A 23,702-nucleotide genomic window follows, 5' to 3' on the forward strand; every position below is an offset into this window, starting at 1 on the left:
CCTTCCAAAGACGATGAAGATGATGACAACAACTCACACTTTTCAGTTAGTCGTTTTATACATTCTGATTCGCGCACCTTTCTTTTTTCTAACTTTTCATCCTGTTGTGATTTGATCGTTTGTATTTGTTCGAATTTTCTGTCTAGGCTGCCTATTTGTCCTGGACGTCCCATTGTTCTTTGTGCAAGTAGAAACTGTTTGTCTTCCTCTATAGTAATCAAATCTAAAGCACTGGCATGAGCGATATCAAAAAGACAATCCAGACTTTGCTTCCACCGTTCTTCCTTTAATTGTATCTGAGCTGAGCGCTTTTTCTTATTTTCTTTATTTTTTTTAAGCTTCTGCCATTCAGAGAAATATTTAAGTATTTTTGCTACGACATGTTTCTGAAGTCTAGTGGGAATACTGGCTTTTTCCCATATTTCAATAACCTTGTATGCCGCACGACCCGCAGCTTTGTTATTTTGATCCTTCTCTATAGTTTTGAAGTAAAAAAATAAACTCATTACTTCTTTGATAGACGGAAGTTTTACATGAGACAAAGTTGGTGTGACATGTCCTATTAACCAGATATCAGTATTTTTTCGCGTTGTTACACCACTTTTACTGGTAGACGCCATTATTCACCACAATCACAATATTGGCGGACTTATCAAAAATACGTCTTCACACTGGCTACTTTGTTTGCGATAGTGACACGTTTTAACACGATATTTTTTGTTTAGAACAATGCTGAGTCCTTGTACGCGGTTTATTTATGTACTTGCGGCGTGTTTAGATAACTTGCAGGGACATGTTTAGATTAAAGTACCGGAGTCATATTGCACCAAATAGAGTTTATTTTGCAAAACTTTGATGACCGGTAGCGACCTCTAAATTTCACTTAATTCTAAAAAGAAAAAATACGTATTCGTTTATTTTTATATTGAAATCAAATGAGAGTGTGCCCCACAAAAAAAATTAAAGTTAGATTTTTTGAAGCACCCTAATATATATACATTTATTTTTAATGTAAGGTTCAAAATATGTATTTGCCGAGTCATCCGAGCCATAATACAATGTGCTCGGCTTGATTTATATCAACGCCTGTTATCTAACTACACTATCTATCAACAACCTTTGCACAAACCATCATTTATTGTCCACCTTTTGCTTCAAACAGTTTCTAACGGCAGATAAATGAAAATGCGGACAATTTAAAAATGAAAAAAAAAAATATAGTCTCGGTAGACCTCCGGGAAAGATGCGGGATTTTACATATACACATACAGTCACGTCTATATATCCCTTGCGGTGTAGACAGAGTCAACGGTATCGAAAATACTGAAAGATCACGTTCTGCTATATGGCTTTATGACGGAATTGAGATTCAAATAATGACAGGTTGCTAGCTCATCGCCAATAAAAGGAATCCTAAGTTTACTAGCCTATTCCTTTGTCGCCTTTTCCGACATCCATGGGAAAGATATGGGGGAGGAGGTTTTATTCTAAAGTGCCAAAAACCACACGGCTATCACTAAAAGAAATGAAATCACATTAAAATCAACAAAAAAAAAAAAGAACCTGTGCACATACTTAATTAAAATAATAATACTTTTGTTCTCAATCATAAGAAATATCATTATGTGTGTATTAATAAAAATCGGGGAATTCCTGGTCAAGTGACTGGTCAAGAGTGACCTAAATTCAATTAAATAAAATTCTGAAGAGATCTGCCTACCCCTCTGGGAAACAGGCTTTGTTTTTTATTTAAACATATACTAGCTGTCCCGGCAAACGTTGTTTTGCCATATAAATATTTTATAAGTAATTCCTATTTAAAAAAAATATGTTAAGGGTGGACAACCCTTATCAATAGATGTTGGCCGATTCTCAGACCTACTCAATATGCTCACAAAATTTCATGAGAATCGGTTAAGCCGTTTCGGCGGAGTACGGGAACGAACATTGTGACATGAGAATTTTATATATAAGATGATTTTGCTGTTTTAATTAGGTTTTTTATACAAAACACGGTACATACGTTTATCTGCCGTTAGGACTCTTAACTTCAGTCCCATGCCGTAAATATAAAGGTGCAGTTAAGTTGTGCATCTACATTCTATGTGTCATATATAACTATTGTTTTTCTTTTTTGTTTGCGGGATGTGTAAGAAAACTTTACAAATCATCCCATTTCTGTAACACTTTTTTATGTGGCTGGTAAAATTTAAAACTGAAGTATTTTTTTACAGTTCCATAATGATATAGACACTTGTTTTTAAAAATGAAGATATATATTTTTTTGTAATTTTTTCATATTTCCTTACACAGCCCGCATAAAAAAATACCTTTTTCATTTATTAATTAAAACTAAAACAGTATATAAGGCACTTGAATACAAAATAAAAATAGATATTCGATTCAATATATTCGTTAAAATATCACTGAGTTCACTAAAACAGATGAAATCACATTAAAATCAATAAAAAAAAAACTGATCGCGCACTAAATTAAAATAATAATACTTTTGTTCTTAATCATAAGAAATATCATTATATAAATACAATCGGATAATGAATTTTAATTGTATAATTGTAAATTATACTGGAAATTTATTATAAAAACTGAATAAAAGTGGAATTATGTCATGTTCAAACATGTTTCAAAAAATGCGTTGTCTCTTTCCTTACACTCCCTGACACATTACATAAAAGAGAGAGAGAGACGAGTATATTAAAGATATTCATATTCCAAACTTCTATGTTTAAACTCGACCAAAAAAAATCAGTGTATATTATGTAAATTATTTTGAAATTTACTTTGTTACACTGTTTAAGCGTGTGCTTGGCAGTGGTACAATAATGTTAAATTGAATCTTATATTTTTAAAATAAGGTCTAAAATATAAAATAATTTTAGACATCGATAAACCTATACGTACACATCTTATACATTTGGAATAAATTAATATTATTTCTTATATGACAACGAAAAGAAGATCTACTAAATACTGTTTGAATCGACATTGATTTTATAAGAGATCTTATGAAAAACTAAATTTATTATGTGTATAGAAAAAAATAAAAAAAAAAATTGTGTAGACAAGTTAATTTTCGCCCGTTTCACATTCATAAGAGGATGTATTTTTTAATGTGTCGTGACAATTTTAAAGATGAACGTGAACAAAAAATTCCATACATACAGTTAACCAGAACTAATTGATTTATATAGGAATTGAAAAAGTTGATGTTTATTTACTTAAATTGTATTTGTTTGAGAATTATTATCAAAAGGCACCCAGGGGCTTACGACGAAAAAGGACTTGCCTTTTTTTTAATTTTGTCAATTCCTTTTGGAATGGATAATGTATTGGTTTTTTATATATAAGGCATAAAGTTTTTATGTCATAACCATCGTGACGCATAACATTTTATATATATGTAAAACGTTATGCAAATCAATGTGAAACCAAAAAAAAGGTTATGCATTTTTTTAAAGTTATGAGACGCAGTACAAATGTGGATGAAGCGGCAGAAGTATGCAGGGAGGGGGAAGTATGATGTGGTCTCTGCCTACCCCTCCGGGAAACAGGTGCTATTTTATTTAAGTCTGTACGAGACAAAATATAGGATCCAATTTCTATGCAATTGTATGGTTTAAAAAAATATAGTAAGTATTAAATGTCATTGCTAGATAATTGTTGTACCTACAATTTAAGAAAATAAAAACCACATGACGCTAAATGGAGGTTCTCAAACCTGTTTGAGAGAATACATGATGCTGTCATCGAATGCGGCCGCGACGGTGTAGTTCTTAGTTAGCAGGAATTCCGTTGTCTTGTTCCGGTATCCCAGATCCGTTGAGCGGACTTCTATCACCTGGAATGAAGAAGAATTTTTGTATTATTTTACAAATACTAGCAAAGTCTGCATACTTCGTCGCCTAAAAATTACTCGTGGTAAGCACCTTTGACTCTGGCCACAACTAAGATGGGTCGCCATACGTACATTCTGAGTGTAAATTACTCATGGTAAGCACCTTTGACTCTGGCCACAACTAAGATGGGTCGCCACACCTGCATTCTGAGTGTAAATTACTCATGGTAAGCACCTTTGACTCTGGCCACAACTAAGATGGGTCGCCATACCTGCATTCTGAGTGTAAATTACTCATGGTAAGCACCTTTGACTCTGGCCACAACTAAGATGGGTCGCCACACCTGCATTCTGAGTGTAAATTACTCATGGTAAGCACCTTTGACTCTGGCCACAACTAAGATGGGTCGCCACACCTGCATTCTGAGTGTAAATTACTCATGGTAAGCACCTTTGACTCTGGCCACAACTAAGATGGGTCGCCATACCTGCATTCTGAGTGTAAATTACTCATGGTAAGCACCTTTGACTCTGGCCACAACTAAGATGGGTCGCCACACCTGCATTCTGAGTGTAAATTACTCATGGTAAGCACCTTTGACTCTGGCCACAACTAAGATGGGTCGCCACACCTGCATTCTGAGTGTAAATTACTCATGGTAAGCACCTTTGACTCTGGCCACAACTAAGATGGGTCGCCACACCTGCATTCTGAGTGTAAATTACTCATGGTAAGCACCTTTGACTCTGGCCACAACTAAGATGGGTCGCCATACCAGCATTCTGAGTGTAAATTACTCATGGTAAGCACCTTTGACTCTGGCCACAACTAAGATGGGTCGCCATACCTGCATTCTGAGTGTAAATTACTCATGGTAAGCACCTTTGACTCTGGCCACAACTAAGATGGGTCGCCATACCTGCATTCTGAGTGTAAATTACTCATGGTAAGCACCTTTGACTCTGGCCACAACTAAGATGGGTCGCCATACCTGCATTCTGAGTGTAAATTACTCATGGTAAGCACCTTTGACTCTGGCCACAACTAAGATGGGTCGCCATACCTGCATTCTGAGTGTAAATTACTCATGGTAAGCACCTTTGACTCTGGCCACAACTAAGATGGGTCGCCATACCTGCATTCTGAGTGTAAATTACTCATGGTAAGCACCTTTGACTCTGGCCACAACTAAGATGGGTCGCCACACCTGCATTCTGAGTGTAAATTACTCATGGTAAGCACCTTTGACTCTGGCCACAACTAAGATGGGTCGCCACACCTGCATTCTGAGTGTAAATTACTCATGGTAAGCACCTTTGACTCTGGCCACAACTAAGATGGGTCGCCATACCAGCATTCTGAGTGTAAATTACTCATGGTAAGCACCTTTGACTCTGGCCACAACTAAGATGGGTCGCCATACCTGCATTCTGAGTGTAAATTACTCATGGTAAGCACCTTTGACTCTGGCCACAACTAAGATGGGTCGCCATACCTGCATTCTGAGTGTAAATTACTCATGGTAAGCACCTTTGACTCTGGCCACAACTAAGATGGGTCGCCACACCTGCATTCTGAGTGTAAATTACTCATGGTAAGCACCTTTGACTCTGGCCACAACTAAGATGGGTCGCCATACCTGCATTCTGAGTGTAAATTACTCATGGTAAGCACCTTTGACTCTGGCCACAACTAAGATGGGTCGCCATACCAGCATTCTGAGTGTAAATTACTCATGGTAAGCACCTTTGACTCTGGCCACAACTAAGATGGGTCGCCATACCTGCATTCTGAGTGTAAATTACTCATGGTAAGCACCTTTGACTCTGGCCACAACTAAGATGGGTCGCCATACCTGCATTCTGAGTGTAAATTACTCATGGTAAGCACCTTTGACTCTGGCCACAACTAAGATGGGTCGCCATACCAGCATTCTGAGTGTAAATTACTCATGGTAAGCACCTTTGACTCTGGCCACAACTAAGATGGGTCGCCATACCTGCATTCTGAGTGTAAATTACTCATGGTAAGCACCTTTGACTCTGGCCACAACTAAGATGGGTCGCCATACCAGCATTCTGAGTGTAAATTACTCATGGTAAGCACCTTTGACTCTGGCCACAACTAAGATGGGTCGCCATACCTGCATTCTGAGTGTAAATTACTCATGGTAAGCACCTTTGACTCTGGCCACAACTAAGATGGGTCGCCATACCAGCATTCTGAGTGTAAATTACTCATGGTAAGCACCTTTGACTCTGGCCACAACTAAGATGGGTCGCCATACCAGCATTCTGAGTGTAAATTACTCATGGTAAGCACCTTTGACTCTGGCCACAACTAAGATGGGTCGCCATACCTGCATTCTGAGTGTAAATTACTCATGGTAAGCACCTTTGACTCTGGCCACAACTAAGATGGGTCGCCATACCAGCATTCTGAGTGTAAATTACTCATGGTAAGCACCTTTGACTCTGGCCACAACTAAGATGGGTCGCCATACCAGCATTCTGAGTGTAAATTACTCATGGTAAGCACCTTTGACTCTGGCCACAACTAAGATGGGTCGCCATACCAGCATTCTGAGTGTAAATTACTCATGGTAAGCACCTTTGACTCTGGCCACAACTAAGATGGGTCGCCATACCAGCATTCTGAGTGTAAATTACTCATGGTAAGCACCTTTGACTCTGGCCACAACTAAGATGGGTCGCCATACCAGCATTCTGAGTGTAAATTACTCATGGTAAGCACTTTTGACTCTGTCCCCGGACAATAACACATAATGTGCCGTAGACGCGTCCGCCGCCAATAAGATGGTGACGAGCGGTAATCATGATAAGCATACATACTTATGATCACGTCTATATCCCTAGCGGGGTAGACAGAGCCACCAGTCTTGAAAAGACTGATCGGCCACGCTCAGCTGTTTGGCTTAGTCATAGTATCAATACTATATCTACTACTACTACTAATCTCAAGATTCAAATTGTGACAGGCCCATCGCCTAAAAGAGGAATCCCAAGTTTATAAGCCTATTCCTTAGTCGCCTTTTACGACATCCGTGGGAAACAGATGGAGTGGTCCTATTCTTTTTTGTAATGGTGCCGGGAACCCACACGGCTTTCAATCATCAATCATGGTAAGCAACCGTGATAAATGCCAGAATTGGGATGGGTCACCATAAGTCAGTGAGTTAGTCTATAGGTACTTTTACTGACACATGGTAAGCACTCTTTGTTCAGTCCACGGTCATGATGGGTCGCTTACATAAAGCACATTTTTTATGACAAAAATTGATATGGATCTGCATAAGTTAGTCCATATTAAGTCATGGTAAGTAACATAAACACTGGCCACAATAGAGATGGGTCGCCAAACCTCATAATCGATCTTACCTACAACCTATAATTCCCCGGCAACATAATCACGGCAAAACTGAAAAAAAAAAACTGATGGTAAGCACTCTCAGCACTGGTCAGAACCGGGATGGGTCACCGTACCTGCAATCTCAGGTTGTGATCCTCGAAGGGGAGATGCATCAGTGCCGGCAACACCTTGTCCCCGGACAATATCACGTAATCAGCCGTTGTGGCGTCCGCCGCCAACAAGATGGTGACTAGAGGCAGGCACAGTACTCGTGAACTGAACAGAGTAGACTGAGTCTCCGGTTCCAGATATGTGACCTGGAAGGTGTGAATAATTCTTAGTTCTGTATCTAGTTTCTGAGATTATAGGAAATATGCTGAAAATCCTACTTCCTACTACTATTATAAAGGCGAAAGTTTGTATAGATGTTTGTTACTCTTTCACGCAAAAACTACTGAACCGATTACCATGAAATTTGGTATGTAGGTAGCTGAAGACCCAGAATAACACATAGGCTACTTTTTATCCCAGAGTTCCCGCGGGATTGATAGGGTTTTCATGCGGACGAAGTCGCGTGCGGCCTCTAGTAATAAAATATTTGCGCTGGTAAAGAAAAGATGATGCACGCTCAGAACAGACTGTCATTTATTTTTCTAATTTTAAATTACAAAATGTTTGTCCCTTACAAAGGAGTTCGGAACACTCTAAGGAGTTCGTAACAGAGATTGTTTGTTTTTTTTTCAAATAATAAAATAAGCTAGCTAAGTGTGAGTCGGACTTGGGCCGGAAGGTTTCCGTCCTAAAATAACGTTGGTTACTCAAATATTTAAGCAGTATTTCATTCATTCATTCATATAATCACGTCACGGGGTAGACAGCTCTGTCTAACAGTCTCAAAAAGACTAATAGGCTACGTTCAGTTGTTTAGCTAAATGATAGAATTGGGAATTAAACAGTGACAGGTTGCTAATCCATCACCTAAAAAAGAATCCCAAGCTTATAAGCCTATCCCTTAGCCGCCTTGACAACATCCATGGGAAATAGATGGAGTGGGTCCTATTCTATTTTGTATTGGTGCCGGGAACCACACGCTCACATTACCTTAAATCAAAAACTTTCGCAAACAAAACACGAATAGAATAAGATTTATTTTTAAAATTGGATACAAGATATCACACACTTCGGAATAAGAGGTGAGTGGTGCATCATCTTTGTCTATGCTTTCATTTTTAATTTTAATTTAATTTCTACAACACTAGTTATAAGATATTTTTGTATTTACTAACAAAATGGGACTTGATTTCTGAAAATAAATGATTTATTATTTTATTATTTTTATTATCACTTAATTGACGTCACATACGATACAGTAAAAACAAATACAGTACAAAATACGAGTGACGTACCTCCCGCGGGTGCGGCGTGGGGCTGAGGCAGGCGTGCAGCGCGCGCGCCGCGCCGCGCAGCGCCAGGAAGTCGCGCGGCGCGGCGCGGACGGTGACCCCGCGCCACGCGCGCGCCGCCCGCAGCCACGCGGCGCCCGCGTCGCGCGCGCCCGCCGGCTGCACGTCCACGAACGTGCCGTTGCGCTGCGCACGACATCAAATCATACATACATACACATACATATAATCACGTCTATATCCCTTGCGGGGTAGACAGAGACAACAGTCTTGAAAAGACTGATAGGCCACGTTCAGCTGTTTGGCTTTATAATGGAATTGAGATTCAAATAGTGACAGATTGCTAGCCCATCGCCTAAAAGAAGAACCCCATATCTATAAGCCTATCCCTTAGTCGCCTTTTACGACATCCATGGGAACGAGATGGAGTGGTCCTATTCTTTTTTTTTATTGGAGCCGGGAACCACACGGCACTCATCAAATCAAATCTATTTATTGTGGAGCACAAGTAAAAATATAATATAATTGTATAGAGTAAGTACCACTGAGACATCATAATGTTCATGTTCACCAACAACTTAATATAAGATAAATTTATTTACCAAAAAAAAATCGTCGAACGTGACAACGTCTTAAGAAAATACTGATGGAATGGTAGCATGTTTCAAAAGAAAATTATAATTATCGTTGCTATAAACAATTGACACCACATTCACTTTTCACTGCACTTGATACTCGAACAAAACATGTAAATGTAGTATAGTATAGCAGCTGTCCGCGTAGACGCATCGCTCACTCAAGTAGGAGCGAGACAGATGTCGGACGCTGCCGAACGCAAAGGCCGATTGTGCCTCTTTCTCGCTCGTTCCGCGCACTCGCTTGCACTTCAAGTCTTACATGGAACGCCTCAGAGCGAGGTAACGCCGCATGAGTAATGTTTTTTCGTGCAATCGTGCCGGCTCAATCGAATTATAAGACGTTGTCACGTCAAAAACATGTGTATATAACATATAAATGCATTTAAAATGTTAAAATTAAAATAATGTTCCAACATGTTTTACCGTCGTGGCAGTGTGCAAATGTTAAAAGTACATAATAACAATATAATGTGATGTGATGTCAAGTGCAAATTACTTAGTCAAAATTATTTAGGTAATTAAATTATTGTTAATAAATAATACAGGTATTAAATGCGCATATTTTATCTCGGTTTCATATTATTATTTATTTATGTATATTAAAACTTATTAAATATTACTATAATGGAATATGAGACCAGAAGAAAATTATGTAAAGACATACATACATATAATCATCATATCCCTTGCGAGGTAGACAAAGCCAACAGTCTTCAAAAGACTGGAAAGCCACGTTTAGCTGTATGGTTTTATAATGGGCTGTATTTATTATTTAAAAAAGAGTAACGTGTTTTGAACATACTTACTATAATTTAATTTATAATTTGTTTACAATTATAATTTTGAATTCCTATTTCTGTGGTTAAACATTGAATCGAATATAGTGAACATTGGTCCTTCGAGCCGGATAGTGATCTAAAAAAATACTCACAATAGGTCCATATATAGTATCCAGCACGTGAATAGCTCTACTCGGCTCTTGAGGCGCGGCGGCGCTGGTGTGCGCGGCCGGCGCCAGGTGGAGCTGCCTCACGAAAGCGACCAGCGCGGGGGAGGCCGCTGGAATGCGCGCTAGTTCGTAGTCGCGAGACATGTTTACGCGAAACTGTTGAGCTCCTAATGCTGAAGATTAGAGAAATATATGTGTACTCGTATGTAGATGAAGATTAAGGTGACCACTTCGTTCGGACCATTTCTGTTGCTTATTATAGCCAGATATTTGCTTTTAAAAGTGACCAAAGATAGACATGTCTGTAGACAAACTAGCTGTCCCAGCAAACGTTGTTTTGAAATATAAGTAATTTTTAAGTAATTTCTAGTTAAAAAGAAATGTTAAAGATGGACAACCCTTATCACTAAGGGGTATGAAAAATAGATGTCTGATTGATGATTCTCAGACCTACTTAATATGCTCCCAAAATTTCATGAGAATTGGTCGAGTCGGGAACGTACATTGTGACACGAGAATTTTATATATAAGATTATTCAGTTATCTTTGGTAGATATGTGACTTAAAGTAATGAAATAAACTGACTTTTGTTCATAATACATACATAAGTATTATCACGTCTACATCTCTTGTGAGGTAGACAGAGTCAACAGTCTTGAAAAAACTGTAAGACCACATCCAGCTGTATGGCTTTAATGATGTAATTGAGATTCAAATTGTGACAAGTTGCTAGCCCATCACCTACAGGAAAAATCAGGAAAAAAGTGCCGGTAACCACTTCTTTTCACTCAATAAAATACGGGTTGAGTATTGAGTGGTCATAAGGATTAACCCTAAGTCATTAGGATACTAGAAGGAAATAGAATTAATATAATTTTTAACTAACATGAAATGATAAAACCTGGCTTTAGAGCTTATGCACCATTGTATTTCTAGAAATGAAAAATTAAGTAATTTCTAAGTAAGAAGGCTAAAGTCATTAATATTGATCCAAATCAGTCTACTAGTTTTCTGTTTATTCAATACATACACTTGTTAATAACCTCTTCATAAAACATATGTCACAACTATATCCCTTGTGGGATAGACAGAGTAAAAACCTCTTCAAAATGAATGTATAAAAACCTTAAATACTTACCAACAGTGTCCATGTAAATGAGCAACATGGTCATAACCGTAACGAATGTGAGCACAAACAAAACCGCAGGCAACAGTCTCCTGTACAAATCATTTGGAGCCGTCTTTGTGAATGATGGTACGGAGACTCGAGGTGCAGATGGTGTTACGGGCGGTATGGGAACGGTTGTTGGCTTTTCGGTGGCAGCTGTGGGCTTTTCGGTGGCAGCTGTGGGCTTTTCGGGTATAGCATTAGCCATGTCTTTGGGTTCTGATTCAATTTGTACTTCTGGTAAGGGATTTTCTTGAATTTTCTGCAAAATGAAATTTTTACTGAGTAACTTGCAGTTTTGAAATTAATATGGTTGTAATTTGATAGTTACTGAGTAAAGTAAATCTTATAAAAAAAAAGGTAGAATTTCCTTTCAAAGCTCACTATCAGCTTTAGGTGTACATTCCTCTATTATAGTAGAAAAAAATCATTAAGAAATAGAAAATAAACTAAACATTTTAGTAATGAAGTCTTAACAATAGCATTCTTTTCAAAACCTTTGTGTAACACAATATGCTGACTAATGACAAATCATATCATTATTGTGAAATGTTCCTTCTTCCTTTAAAATTCAATATGGAATTATTATGATGAAAATATTTTTTTATTGGTGATATAATGACCTCAAGTGATAGCCGTGACACCTTGATTGGTGTCTGGGAGGTGACCCAGGTATCTCTTGAGCTGTACCTTTATTACAGAATATATATAATCCTTACTTATAAATACTGAGATATTATAAGTTTCTTTTAATACGAAATAACCAAAATATGGAGAACACAACTCCAGAATTTTGAGTCCAAACAAAAAAAAAACAAAACTGTTTTGTTATTTTGTATTAGAAAACCAGGAATAAATTTGTTCACCACAAGGAATTTTAATTTTTATACTTTCTTATACAGAATTACACGTGAAATTTTGCTTTGATAGACCAAAAATGTCTTTTTTTTTTCTACAGACTTTTATAGACACATGTCTGGCAGGTGCTTTGTTTTTTATAAGCTTTCGTAATCTTTCCGTGGTAACCTAATGGTTATTTCTAAGAGTGACATTATTCTTTCTAAGAAGCCTAGCATTTAGAACATGTTCAAATAACAAAATAGAGCTTTTTACTTACCTTCTCAGCCATTATGCCTCGATTTTATGATAAAAACAAACAAGACTTATAACCTGTGCGTAGCACTTCCTGTCACCAAGACAATCGATACTCTTAGTTAAATTACCGTGTGTATAACATGGAAATCTAGATTACTTTTTCACTATTCACTTAAATTAACGCCATACTGAACATTAAGAAGAAACAAAATAATAAAACTGATTTTGATTTGATTTAAGATGTGAATAAAGATGAGTCAGTCAGTGTCAGACTGTCAGTCAGGGATGCATAGTGTTGCCAACCCAATTACCTGAATCCCAACTACATGCGAAAATATGGGTCGCAGTTTGAGCCACAAAACCGATTTCCATGATGTCTAACATACATTATAGTGCGGTGTAGATACGGAAAGAAAAAAAAAGAGAAGTTTAGGTATATCAGAAAAAGCTAGTCTAGATTTAAACTAAAAGTTGCAAACAAGCCCGAAAAACGGTACATGTGTAGTGTAGCGGGCGGGAGGGACGTTTTGGGTTTGACTGCCACCAAAGGAATGGTCTTTTGCCAGACCGGCTGTTATGCCTGGAGAGCCGCGGCTCCAACGGCGTTGCGTTGGAGATAGTGTTTATGCTCCCGTAGAAATTTAGCTGACAAGATTTTAAATCTTCGCTTCTATTGGCTGATGGAGACTAGAAATTTCGTCACAACTATATTTTGAAAACTACATTTATTTTACCTTTGCGTCTTCACTTCACCGCCTGGAATCCGCTCTCTGAGAACTAGGCTTGAGTTGGTACGCGGGGACAAATTATCTAAGACAGATTGCACAGTGTGTAGGTATTGCCCATTAGCAACTTTTAGAGGGAGGAGCTTTTCAATAGGTAGGTATTATCTTTTCTACCAGCATAAGGTATTCAAACTTTAGGTTGTTTATTTGGTTGCTAGAGAGATTAAATAAATACTTAGAATTCATTAGCATTCTTCTGATTAGTGTCTTCAAATATCGAATTCTCGATTAATACAATCTTATTTAATGAAATTAAATCGTGAATTTTACACGTTTGAATAATTCCAAAAACAACTGCACTTTTTAAAAGTATATTTTAAGGAAAAAAATAAGAATAAGAAAAATAAAGTATTCATTATTCTACTAACTACTACTATTATCATTAGTACTCCTTTATTTATTTGCATTAATAATAAAACTCCTATTACTTTAAGGAAAGGTCTTTATTGTCAAAGTTATTATTATAAATTACACAAAAGTAACAGCAATTTATAATGGAATCGATCGGAATGCATTAGGTTTTTACAAAACTTGATCATTATAAAGTATTTATTATATACAATATAGGTAATTATAAAAAGCGATAAAATTCTATTCAATATTGTACATGACTAAAGACGAAAATTTGTGCAATGTTGAAAAAGTTTGTTTATTGACAGACACATCATTAAAACAAAAACTGGAACTTGCGTGCACCACTTTAAGCCTCGTCTTGCTTACGACCAGGTGAGGTCAAAAACTCACACAAATCTATTTAAAAAATCTGAAAATCAAGTACATAATTATTACGTTCACGTAATTTTAAAGATATTTACGACAGAAGCTTTTTAATTGATGTGTGATAAATTAAACAAAAAGAACTAAGGTAGGTATGGCATTTAACGCCCAATGTGTAAAAACGCCCGAATGCTAAAAATCGGAGATAATGCCGCACGAGTTACGTTATACTTCATGCACACATAGAATAAACCAATAGGAACGCGCGGACGCGACGCGGTGCCGCTCAGGCCATCGGTCGCTCAGTTGTGAACCGAACTTGAAGGACGCCGGCAGTGCACGCTGTTCTTATAAAAAATACTCCGACAAATCCGTAAGTTTTAATTCATTTTCTGTAATTTACATGTCTAATTTTGTGATAAGCGTTCTATTTAGATATCTTTATTCATATTTCATTGACAATTTGATTGATTTGTTTGTAATTATGTGTGAAAATATGAGAACTAGGTACAAGGTGCTATTCGGGTAATAACGCCCCGTGACGTGAGGTTTGGGCGTCAATAGCCTGTATGGGCGCTATTATCCTAAGTGGGCGTATTTATACAAGGCGAAAATCGATGTGTTTTATTTCATAATGATTTGCTTTTAACAGATCCGGGAAATGAATCCATCTCATTCCACACGTAAAAGAAGAGGGGAGTCATGGTCTGAAGACACTATGAAAGTTACCATTAAAGCTGTGCAAAGAGGTCATTTGACTCAGCGATCAGCAGCGGCAAGGTATAATATTCCGCGAAGAACTTTAAGAGACCATTTAAAAACAGGTCAAGAAATTAAACGTTCGGGGAGAAAACCTATTTTAACGAATACACAAGAAAAAGATTTAGCATCGCGGATAAAAAGATTTGCTAGTATTGGGATTCCACTAACGCCTAAATTCATAAGAAAACAAGCTTTCTTATTTTGCGAGAGATATGACATAAAAAATAATTTCAATAAATCCAAAAGGATTGCCGGCGTAGATTGGTTAAGATACTTTTTAAAAAGAAATCCATCCATTAGTAAACGAAAACCGCAAATAATGAACCCAGCTCGTGCACAAAAGTTGAATAAACCTATTGTTCAACAACATTTTCAGAATATCCGCAAATTATATGATGAGTTAGACATACTGCGATAGACATACATCATTTCAGGGCGTTAATTGACGTACTGTTTTGGGGCGTCATTAGCCACCTACGGTGAATAGCGCCCAATAGGCATTTTAATAATAATCTGATTTTTTATTAAAATCCTTTAAAAATTGATCTCCTATTGTTATAGAACATGTTAAAAGTGAAATATTTTTGTTATAGATGATTAAGTAGAAATTACGAGATGTTTGAAAGTGTTATAAAATTATAATATTTTAGTATTTGTAGTTCATATAATGATAATTATGATGCTATCTAAAAAAAGATAATATAATATAAGTACTTTTAAGTTTTGTACGGCTCTAAGTCGAAATATATGTGTTTATTAAGATATTACGTAAATAAATATATGGGCGTTACTAAAAACTGTATGTTCAGTAACGCCAATGACAGGCTATTCAGAAAGTCTTTGTTTTCATAATCTTATATGACTGATAACATATATGTGTTAGTTTTTTGTATTCTTTTTTTGACAATAAAACTATTTTTCTAAACAGTTTTTTAATCCAATCATTTTATTCAATAATATATTGAATTGAAATTAAGCGGGCGTTAAATGCCTATGATACCTTACTTGTTTATTTTAAGTTGATCTCTCTTCTTATAATTTCGAGCTTATTAACAGAAGTATAAAAAGTGTACCAAAAGTATAACATCTTGCGTCAATAATCCATATTCATTTATCAATTTATCGTATGTCAACAAACGGGTTTTTTATTAAAAGTGTAATAATGTCTGAAATAATATTACACAAAAGAAAATTAACCTGCAATTCTTGTCAATCCTATGTTGGAGTATAAGATAAGATTGTTATTTGGTGTGTACTAATAAATAAATAATTGTTGTATATCTCTAACTGTGGTTGAAATCTGGCCCATACTCAACAAATAAATAAATTCAATTCCCAATCAAAACATACTGAGATATTAATTATGAATAAAGGACGGCCGTAAACTCCACTTTTTAAAAAGTAACAAATAAAAATTAAAATCAATAGTTTGATATGTAAACCATATTTTGGTTCATTGTAACACTTAATTCGTTTCGAGTAGGATAGGATATGCGCATGATAATATTAATCGATTCGATTACTGCATTCAATTCGATTGTATAATTATAAAATATCCTTCAGAAAAATTGTGTGCTTATTCAGTCAAATCTGTCTACTTAAATGTCGTTATAAGTATTTGATAAATATGAATATGAATGTTTAAAAAAGAACTAGTAACATTTTACCGACGTTTACTTGTATGCTGATGAAATATAATTTATATTATAGTTAAAAATAGTAAAAACCACACACAAAGCCCAAGTCCACGACACAAGCTTCGCTTAGTAATTGCACAGTACAAACTTGAATACTAGGTAACTAGTATTACAATCAACTATGATATACATTTATTAATTACTAATAAAACTCTTACAAATAACGTAAATTGTGCATCAACATCTACAACTACAGAGTGTAAAATGATTTCAAATTACTTCTAGCTTTTTATCTATTTAAACTTTATAAGATAAAAATTTCAGAAAACATTTCTTTTTTCTAATAATGTTGAATTGGCGATAATTCTGGAAACATACGCTATAGTAGATATAAGTACAACTTTTTTAAATTTTTTTTATTTTCAAATATAATTATCATCCCATACAGTAATCATTTCAGCAAAAATTTTTATGCAAAATTTAAATTTGATTCTATTTTTGATTTCAGCCAATTGTATATTTTTTCTAGACAAGAGATAAATTTAAATTTTTATTGCAGCTATTTAAGCCGACGTATGTTATTGATTTTGTTATATTTTTTTATAAATATATTTGATACATATTAAAGTGTCTAATGGATTTTGAAAATACCTGAATCTCAGAGGAAATAAATGGCAAAAACCATCACCCTGAATTTCAAATTAATGAGTTGTAATATTAATTATAGTTTAATTATATTATTACATACACGAATAGACGAGATTATTGTCATCTGTTATCTTATCCATTCACATTTGTTATATTTAGCATCACTTATCAATCTTATGTAAACAGTTCAAAATTTTTCATACATATTTTAAATTTATTGTCATTAATTACAAATTCAATTGAGAAGCATGCAACTGTCGAACTTTGATGTAGAACTACATATCTTGATACTTATAACATAATTACTTTACTTTATTGTCTACATTTACGCTTATTATTAATTCATATTTCAACCACCAAAATTTATAGTAGTTCATTATATTAAAATAAAAAGGTAACCCACATATTTTTAAGTCGAAGCCACTTAAGCTTATCTAATTTGAAATTTGGCGAGTAATAATTTTGTTAACAAAACAGTTGTTAAGAAATGTATAGTTCACATAACGAAAATCAAGTTTGTAAATATAAAAAGTACATTATTTTTAACATATGACAGAATAGTAAATCTATGTAATAAATTACTTATTCTTGTAAAATTGTAATGTATTTTATTGTCAAGTTCCTCACCAAAATGCCGATCGAAAATAATGAGAATTAATTGATATTTAAACAGAGCATCATCATTTAAACAGGTCCAGATAAAAAAAATGTATTTTTTAGTAATACATTTTGTTCTATTTCCGAATTTTACCTAATAATGCGGCATTAATTTAGTTTGTTCAATTAATAAATTCTTACTAAAAATATTAAAGAATAACTTTGAAGAACTCACAGAGCTTTAGATAAGTAAAAAAGACAAAAAACTTTACTCGGCAACTTAACTTTACTTCTTTCAAAAAGAATCAGTTTCCGATCGGTATTAGGTATTACTACATCTTGCGATTTATTTATTGTCAACATTTACCATTCGACTAAGATATACTTATTAAAAAATTTTAAAACTATTTCGCGCAATCAATTCCATAAAATACTTATACCAAATCATTTCAACCATATTAAAGTATATTGTCCTTTTCAACTGTTTTAACTGAAAATTTAAGAAACTTCAGAACATTACTCTGTTAATAATTCTGTCACTGAAGTATAGATTCCTTTGTAATAAAAAAAAAACAATAAAAATTTTAGAACGAATATTTATCATTAGGATATCAAATAAGTACGTTATGTTTATTTTAATAAAAACGAACATGCCGTTTGATTTTATTAAAAATTGAACTTGTAGTTTTATAATATGATGAAAAATATAAATAATATTATCAAAAAAATGTCTAAGCCAGAGTTCTATTAATTTTTATTAATTTCTTTATATATATAATATTTATGCAACAATAAAAACATTTTAACAAAAGCTTAATAAAGCAATAGATATGTAAAATTATTTGTAAGATCTATAATGTATAATTTAAAAATAAATATACTCGTACATACTTAATGTATTTTTTCACTTACACGTCATGATTTAAATTGTATTTTTATTGCAAAGATGTAACTTACACTTATTTTAACTACTGAGTTCAAGTATTCCAAAGCCTAACTTGTAAAGATACGTTGACAGACTGATATGAAATTGATATTATATTCGTAAGATTGACGTAATTTACCCATTTTATCAACTGTACAATTCTATATGAAAAAAATCAGCGAGCTGTCGTTCAACTACTACATTTTTACTTTTGTAATTCGACGCGTTTTATTTAGAACAAGAAACACTATGAAGAATGTAAAAAAAATAATAATTTAATAGTGTTTATTCTTGAAATACTTTGTTAATATAAGTGAATAGCGTCATTTGTTTTTCAAGTAACTTTGTTACACATTAATTTAAAGAACCGTTTTTATTTATCATATGATATCTTGTGTATACTTACATAAAATTTTATTGTAAAATTATATATACGTAAATCGTTGTATATCTATTCTAGAAAAAAAAACAAGAAAATTATTAATTGTATACATTTTTGAAAATATCTTTACAATCTAACGCATTGTAAATAATTTGAAAAATCAAAGAGCAATTTTAGATTAAATTTAAATTCTAACATTATTGTCATTTGCAAAGATAAATCTTACATGTAAGAATTATTGTCTTAAGTTTCAAAAGACGTCGACTTACAAGACTAAATAGAACAGTCGAAATATCACCTGTTTCTCAAAATTATCTATAAAATACATTATTCTATAACTTTGTTATGATAATAATAATATTAATTTAATTATTTTTTTTTCAACAATTTTCTGGATAGTCATGATAATAATCATTTCAAAAAATTTCACCAGCACCACATACAAAATTATCAATTGAACTGATATAAAATATCATATTTGTCTAATTTAAATTAAATTAACAGTCGTAATAGAAGTATTTCTGTATGTATGTTTATATACAGAAATATTGGAATGATAAACACAAGAAACAAACAGTGTAGGTATTTAAAAATTCATATAAAATAATTATTATACAGCCAGATGTGTATACCTAAATAAATAAGTATATATTTCGATCTAAAATAATAAGAAGTTTATAATTATGGTATACTGGTGTGTTCATCGCAATTATTTTATCTTCATATCATAATTCCAGGCAATTTCTATGCAAATGGTAACAGGTGTAAACATTGTATTGACTAAATTAATTCAAATGATGACGTTTTATTGCAACGTGTCAAAATTTCATCCATTTATTTTAAGTTCACATCAACGATGACTTTGTAAATTCATAAAAAAAAAATATTAAAATGAAATTCCAGTTATAATAAAATACAATACAAAAAGTTAATCTTCAATTACCACTCCATAATCCAAAGAAACAGGTGTACGGGACGCTCGCTGCAAATTATACCTGTCCTTATCTGACGAGGAGCAGGGCGGGCAACAGCGCGTGTGCGAGCGAGACAGCAAGTGTGGCGGCGGCGCCGGCGGCCGTGCGGTCGCCGGACTGCGGCACCGGCGTGCCCGGGTCCACGACGTGAATTTTCCAGCCTAAGTTGTTGTGTGTATAGCACTGAAATATAAAAGTTTTTTTATTTAAATTTATTTTTTATTAATTTATTGGCGCACAATAGAGAACAATTTTTTATTAAATCAATCAAAGAATCTTATTTTTTTATTTAGGTACTCTATTATTTTATTACAGATATTTTATTCATCCGGTGTAGTGTAGTATATTAATTAACAAATAAAATACATACATATATACACGTCGATATCCTTTGCGGGACAGATAGACAACAGTCTCGAAAAAACAGATAGGCCACGTTCAGCTATATGGATTCATGATGGTATTGAGATTAAAATAGTGAAAGGTTTTAAGCCCATCGCCTACGAGAGGAATCTCAAGTTTATAAGCCCATCCCTAAGTCACGTTTTACGACATCCATGGGAAAGATAATGGACGTAAATACACGGCAAATATAAATAAAATAAAAAGATATTAACTTATAGACCCCGAAATATTACACAGTTGAGGTTCCGGAGCTCAGACGGGAGTCGCTTCCTAGACCTACGAACCTGACTCACACACCCAAGAACATGGTCACAGGTGGACCTTGGGTTCCAGAGAACCGATACTAACGCTTGGACAATGATAAATTGGCATACAAACATACATGATAGGCCACGTTCAGCTATTTGGCTTTAAGATAGAATTGAGATTCAAATAGTGACAGTTCAGCCAAACAGCTGAACGTGGCCTATCAGTCTTTCAAGACTGTTAGCTCTGTCTACCCCGCAAGGGATATAGACGTGATTATGTATGTTTGTATGTTTATACATAAATCACGCCTCTTTCCCGGATGGGTAGGCGAGACTACACCTTTCCACTTGCCACGATCCCTGCATACTTTTTTCGCTTCACCATCATATTGGTTCAACATATTATTCCAATGAATTTACCTGATAATAAAGTAGGTCTGGAGTCTCATGAGCCACAGTCCAGTTCAACACGGCTGGCTCTCCGTCGTTACACTCCAGTTGGAGAGTCTTCATGTAGTCCTCGAAGGTCGCTGATGACGCTGCCTGGTCTATGGTCTTGTGGGTCCATTCGCAATAGCGGCCCACTGAAAGATAGAATTGCCGAAATATAGAATAGGTAGATTTTCCGTGTGGTTCCCGGTAAAATAGGAAGAATAGGACCACTCCACCTCTTTCCTGTGGATGTTGTAAAAGGCGACTAAGGGATAGGCTTAAAATATTTTTATAAATATATTTTCTAGGTAAATAACGTTTTATATACTTCATACATATATAAATACAATCACGTCTACATCCCTCGCGGGGTAGTTAAAGCCAACAGTCTTAAATTGACTCAAAATTTTGGAATAATTAATCTTTTAAGTTTAGATAAAAATATTGGAACTAGGTCTGTTTGGGTTCTGAAATTAGATATTAATGTTAAACAAGAGAGATTCAAAAGTTGGGAAACTATAAAGATGAGAAAGATTAAACAATTATTAGAAACTAGCTGCGTCGCGTACTTCTTCGTCTTCGTCCGCGTAAAGTTGGAGTTGAATCTTAATCATACAGTCTTAACGATACAGACAGACAGACAAAAAATGTAAAAACAAAATTCTCTATCCGTTTCTGTCAAAATATAAAATGTACAGACAAAATATTTTCACCGTTTTATTATATGTAGTAATTTGATTTTCAATTTTTTTAAATAAAATACTCAAACAACACAAAAAAAATATTTTTAATAAAAAATAATATCTTGTTTTTGTTGGGACTCGAACATGGACCGCCAACTTCACAGTCTCACGCGCTAACCACTGGACCATCGAAGCCGTTGCAGTGGTGTCGAAATTAAAGTAGACTACATACATATGGTCACGTCTATATCCCTTGCGGGGTAGACAGAGCCTTGACAGAGGCTTGAAAAGACTGAATGGCCACGTTCAGCTATTTGGCTTAGTTATAGAATTGAGATTCAAATAGTGATAGGTTGCTCGCCAATCGCCTAAAAAGAATCCCAAGTATGTAAGCCTATCCCTTAGTCGCCTTTCACTTATATTTATATGTTATAGGTATTATGCTGTCGTACAATGACAATTGACTTTGAATTTTAAGTTTCGTAACTTATTTGCAGGCAAACTCATGCCTTGAATTCATTCAAAAGTCGATAACTTTTTTTTTAGTGAACCGATTTTGATGAAACAAACTTTAAATGTTATTCTGACTCAAAACAAAGCAATTGGTAAAAGTTTCAAGTAAATCGGTTCAGTACTTTCGGAGATAATCGTGATCATACATACAGAGAGACAGACAGACAGACAAGAAATTCAAAAAAAATATTTTTGCTTTCAATTATTCATTCTAAGTGTCCCTCTATCCATTTCAGTCAAAAATACTAAATGTACTAACAAAATATTTTTACTATTTTATTATATGTATAGATATGTATAGATGATAATTTTACCAGCAGTAGGATATGGGTATCCCTCACTGTCGTAAGCGACGCCGGCGAACACACGTTGTTTCCTCTGTTCTTCCTCGCGTTTCTGACCGAAACCGCCTTCTGAGGAGTCGCTTATGTAGAACGGGTGGAATCTGAATTGAAAAATAAAGACATTTTATTTATATATTTAAAATTTATTTTGGTAGTAAAAATGTATGTAGAAAGTTAAAAGTAGTTTAATATGTCCACAAAATATAAGCGACCTAAATATTTTTACATAACTACCAAACGCAGTAACATTATTTATGTTGGCAACTGGCAACACAGTTTTTGTAGTCGGCCATTTTGGTGCGAAAGTGAATTTATTTGTTTGTAACGTTTTCACGGGTTATTTACTGAATTAATTTTTATGTAATATTACGAATATTATATACCTACCTAATTAAAAATAGATTGAGATAAAACGATTTTCCAAATTCTAGGAAAATATTTTTAACCTTAAACTTATTCTAGGAGTTAGTGTTCTGTGTTGTGCACTCACTTAGCAGGATTTGTTCTGTCCTCCCCGCCCTCCACGTAGAAGGTGTAAGTCTTCCCGCGCTCCACGTAAATCTCCGGGATCAGCTGATCGTTGATGTACCACGCGATACCCCATGATGGATGGCCTGAGAAGGAAAAGGTATTTTAGGTCAGAATAATAATAAGTACCTATTAGACTAACTTAAAAAGTAGGTAGGTATTGGACCAGACTTAACACGTCTTTATTACTCGTATTTATAGTATAAATATATAGTTTTTTTAACGGCCTCTGTGGCGCAGCTGTAGTACGCTTGTCTGTGACACCGGAGGTCCCGAGTTCGAATCCCGGCCAGGGCATGATGAGAAAAGAACTTTTTCTGATTGGCCTCATTGGACTTGGATATAAATCTAAGTATTTATTATAAAATATAGTATCGTTTAGTTAGTACCTCGTAACACAAGTCTCGAACAAATTTTTCCCGTATATATTTATTTATAGTATAAAAAATATATAGATAATAAATAGTATCTGGATATTTTAATCGTTCTCTTCTTATAAAATGGTCTTAGTTTTTGAACTCTTTAAGCTTTTCACATACATTTTATTTAATAACAATATTATTTTGTCTGTCTTTGCTTTCTTAAATAAGTAAATCAATTTTTACGCGACAAATTACACAGATTGATATAGCCTCCAAGTAGG

At 34.6% G+C, this 23,702-nt stretch overlaps 2 protein-coding genes across 2 annotated transcripts in view; both read right to left on the reverse strand.

The window, feature by feature from the left end:
* Positions 1 to 993: 993 nt before the first annotated feature.
* On the reverse strand, positions 994 to 12,746 carry LOC106140107 (protein Star). Its single transcript, XM_060951061.1, has 6 exons — positions 12,502 to 12,746; positions 11,355 to 11,646; positions 10,199 to 10,389; positions 8,633 to 8,815; positions 7,361 to 7,543; positions 994 to 3,859 (listed from the first exon to the last, which is right to left on the reverse strand). The coding sequence occupies exons 1-6, from the start codon at positions 12,511 to 12,513 to the stop codon at positions 3,734 to 3,736; spliced, it is 987 nt and encodes a 328-aa protein (XP_060807044.1). The 5' UTR covers positions 12,514 to 12,746; the 3' UTR covers positions 994 to 3,733.
* Positions 12,747 to 19,087: 6,341 nt separating this feature from the next.
* The window catches only part of LOC106140005 (protein Skeletor, isoforms B/C), a 60,872-nt gene continuing 56,257 nt past the window's right edge, over positions 19,088 to 23,702 (reverse strand). Inside the window, exons 12-15 of the mRNA XM_060951062.1 lie at positions 23,022 to 23,145; positions 22,502 to 22,632; positions 20,980 to 21,143; positions 19,088 to 20,089 (exon numbers count right to left, since the gene is read on the reverse strand). Of these exons, the coding sequence (XP_060807045.1) occupies positions 19,934 to 20,089; positions 20,980 to 21,143; positions 22,502 to 22,632; positions 23,022 to 23,145 (575 nt within the window). The 3' untranslated portion in view covers positions 19,088 to 19,933. The remainder of the gene's footprint in view (positions 20,090 to 20,979; positions 21,144 to 22,501; positions 22,633 to 23,021; positions 23,146 to 23,702) is intronic.

The sequence above is a fragment of the Amyelois transitella genome, chromosome 23, assembly GCF_032362555.1.
Source record: "Amyelois transitella isolate CPQ chromosome 23, ilAmyTran1.1, whole genome shotgun sequence".
Taxonomy (NCBI): domain Eukaryota; kingdom Metazoa; phylum Arthropoda; class Insecta; order Lepidoptera; family Pyralidae; genus Amyelois; species Amyelois transitella.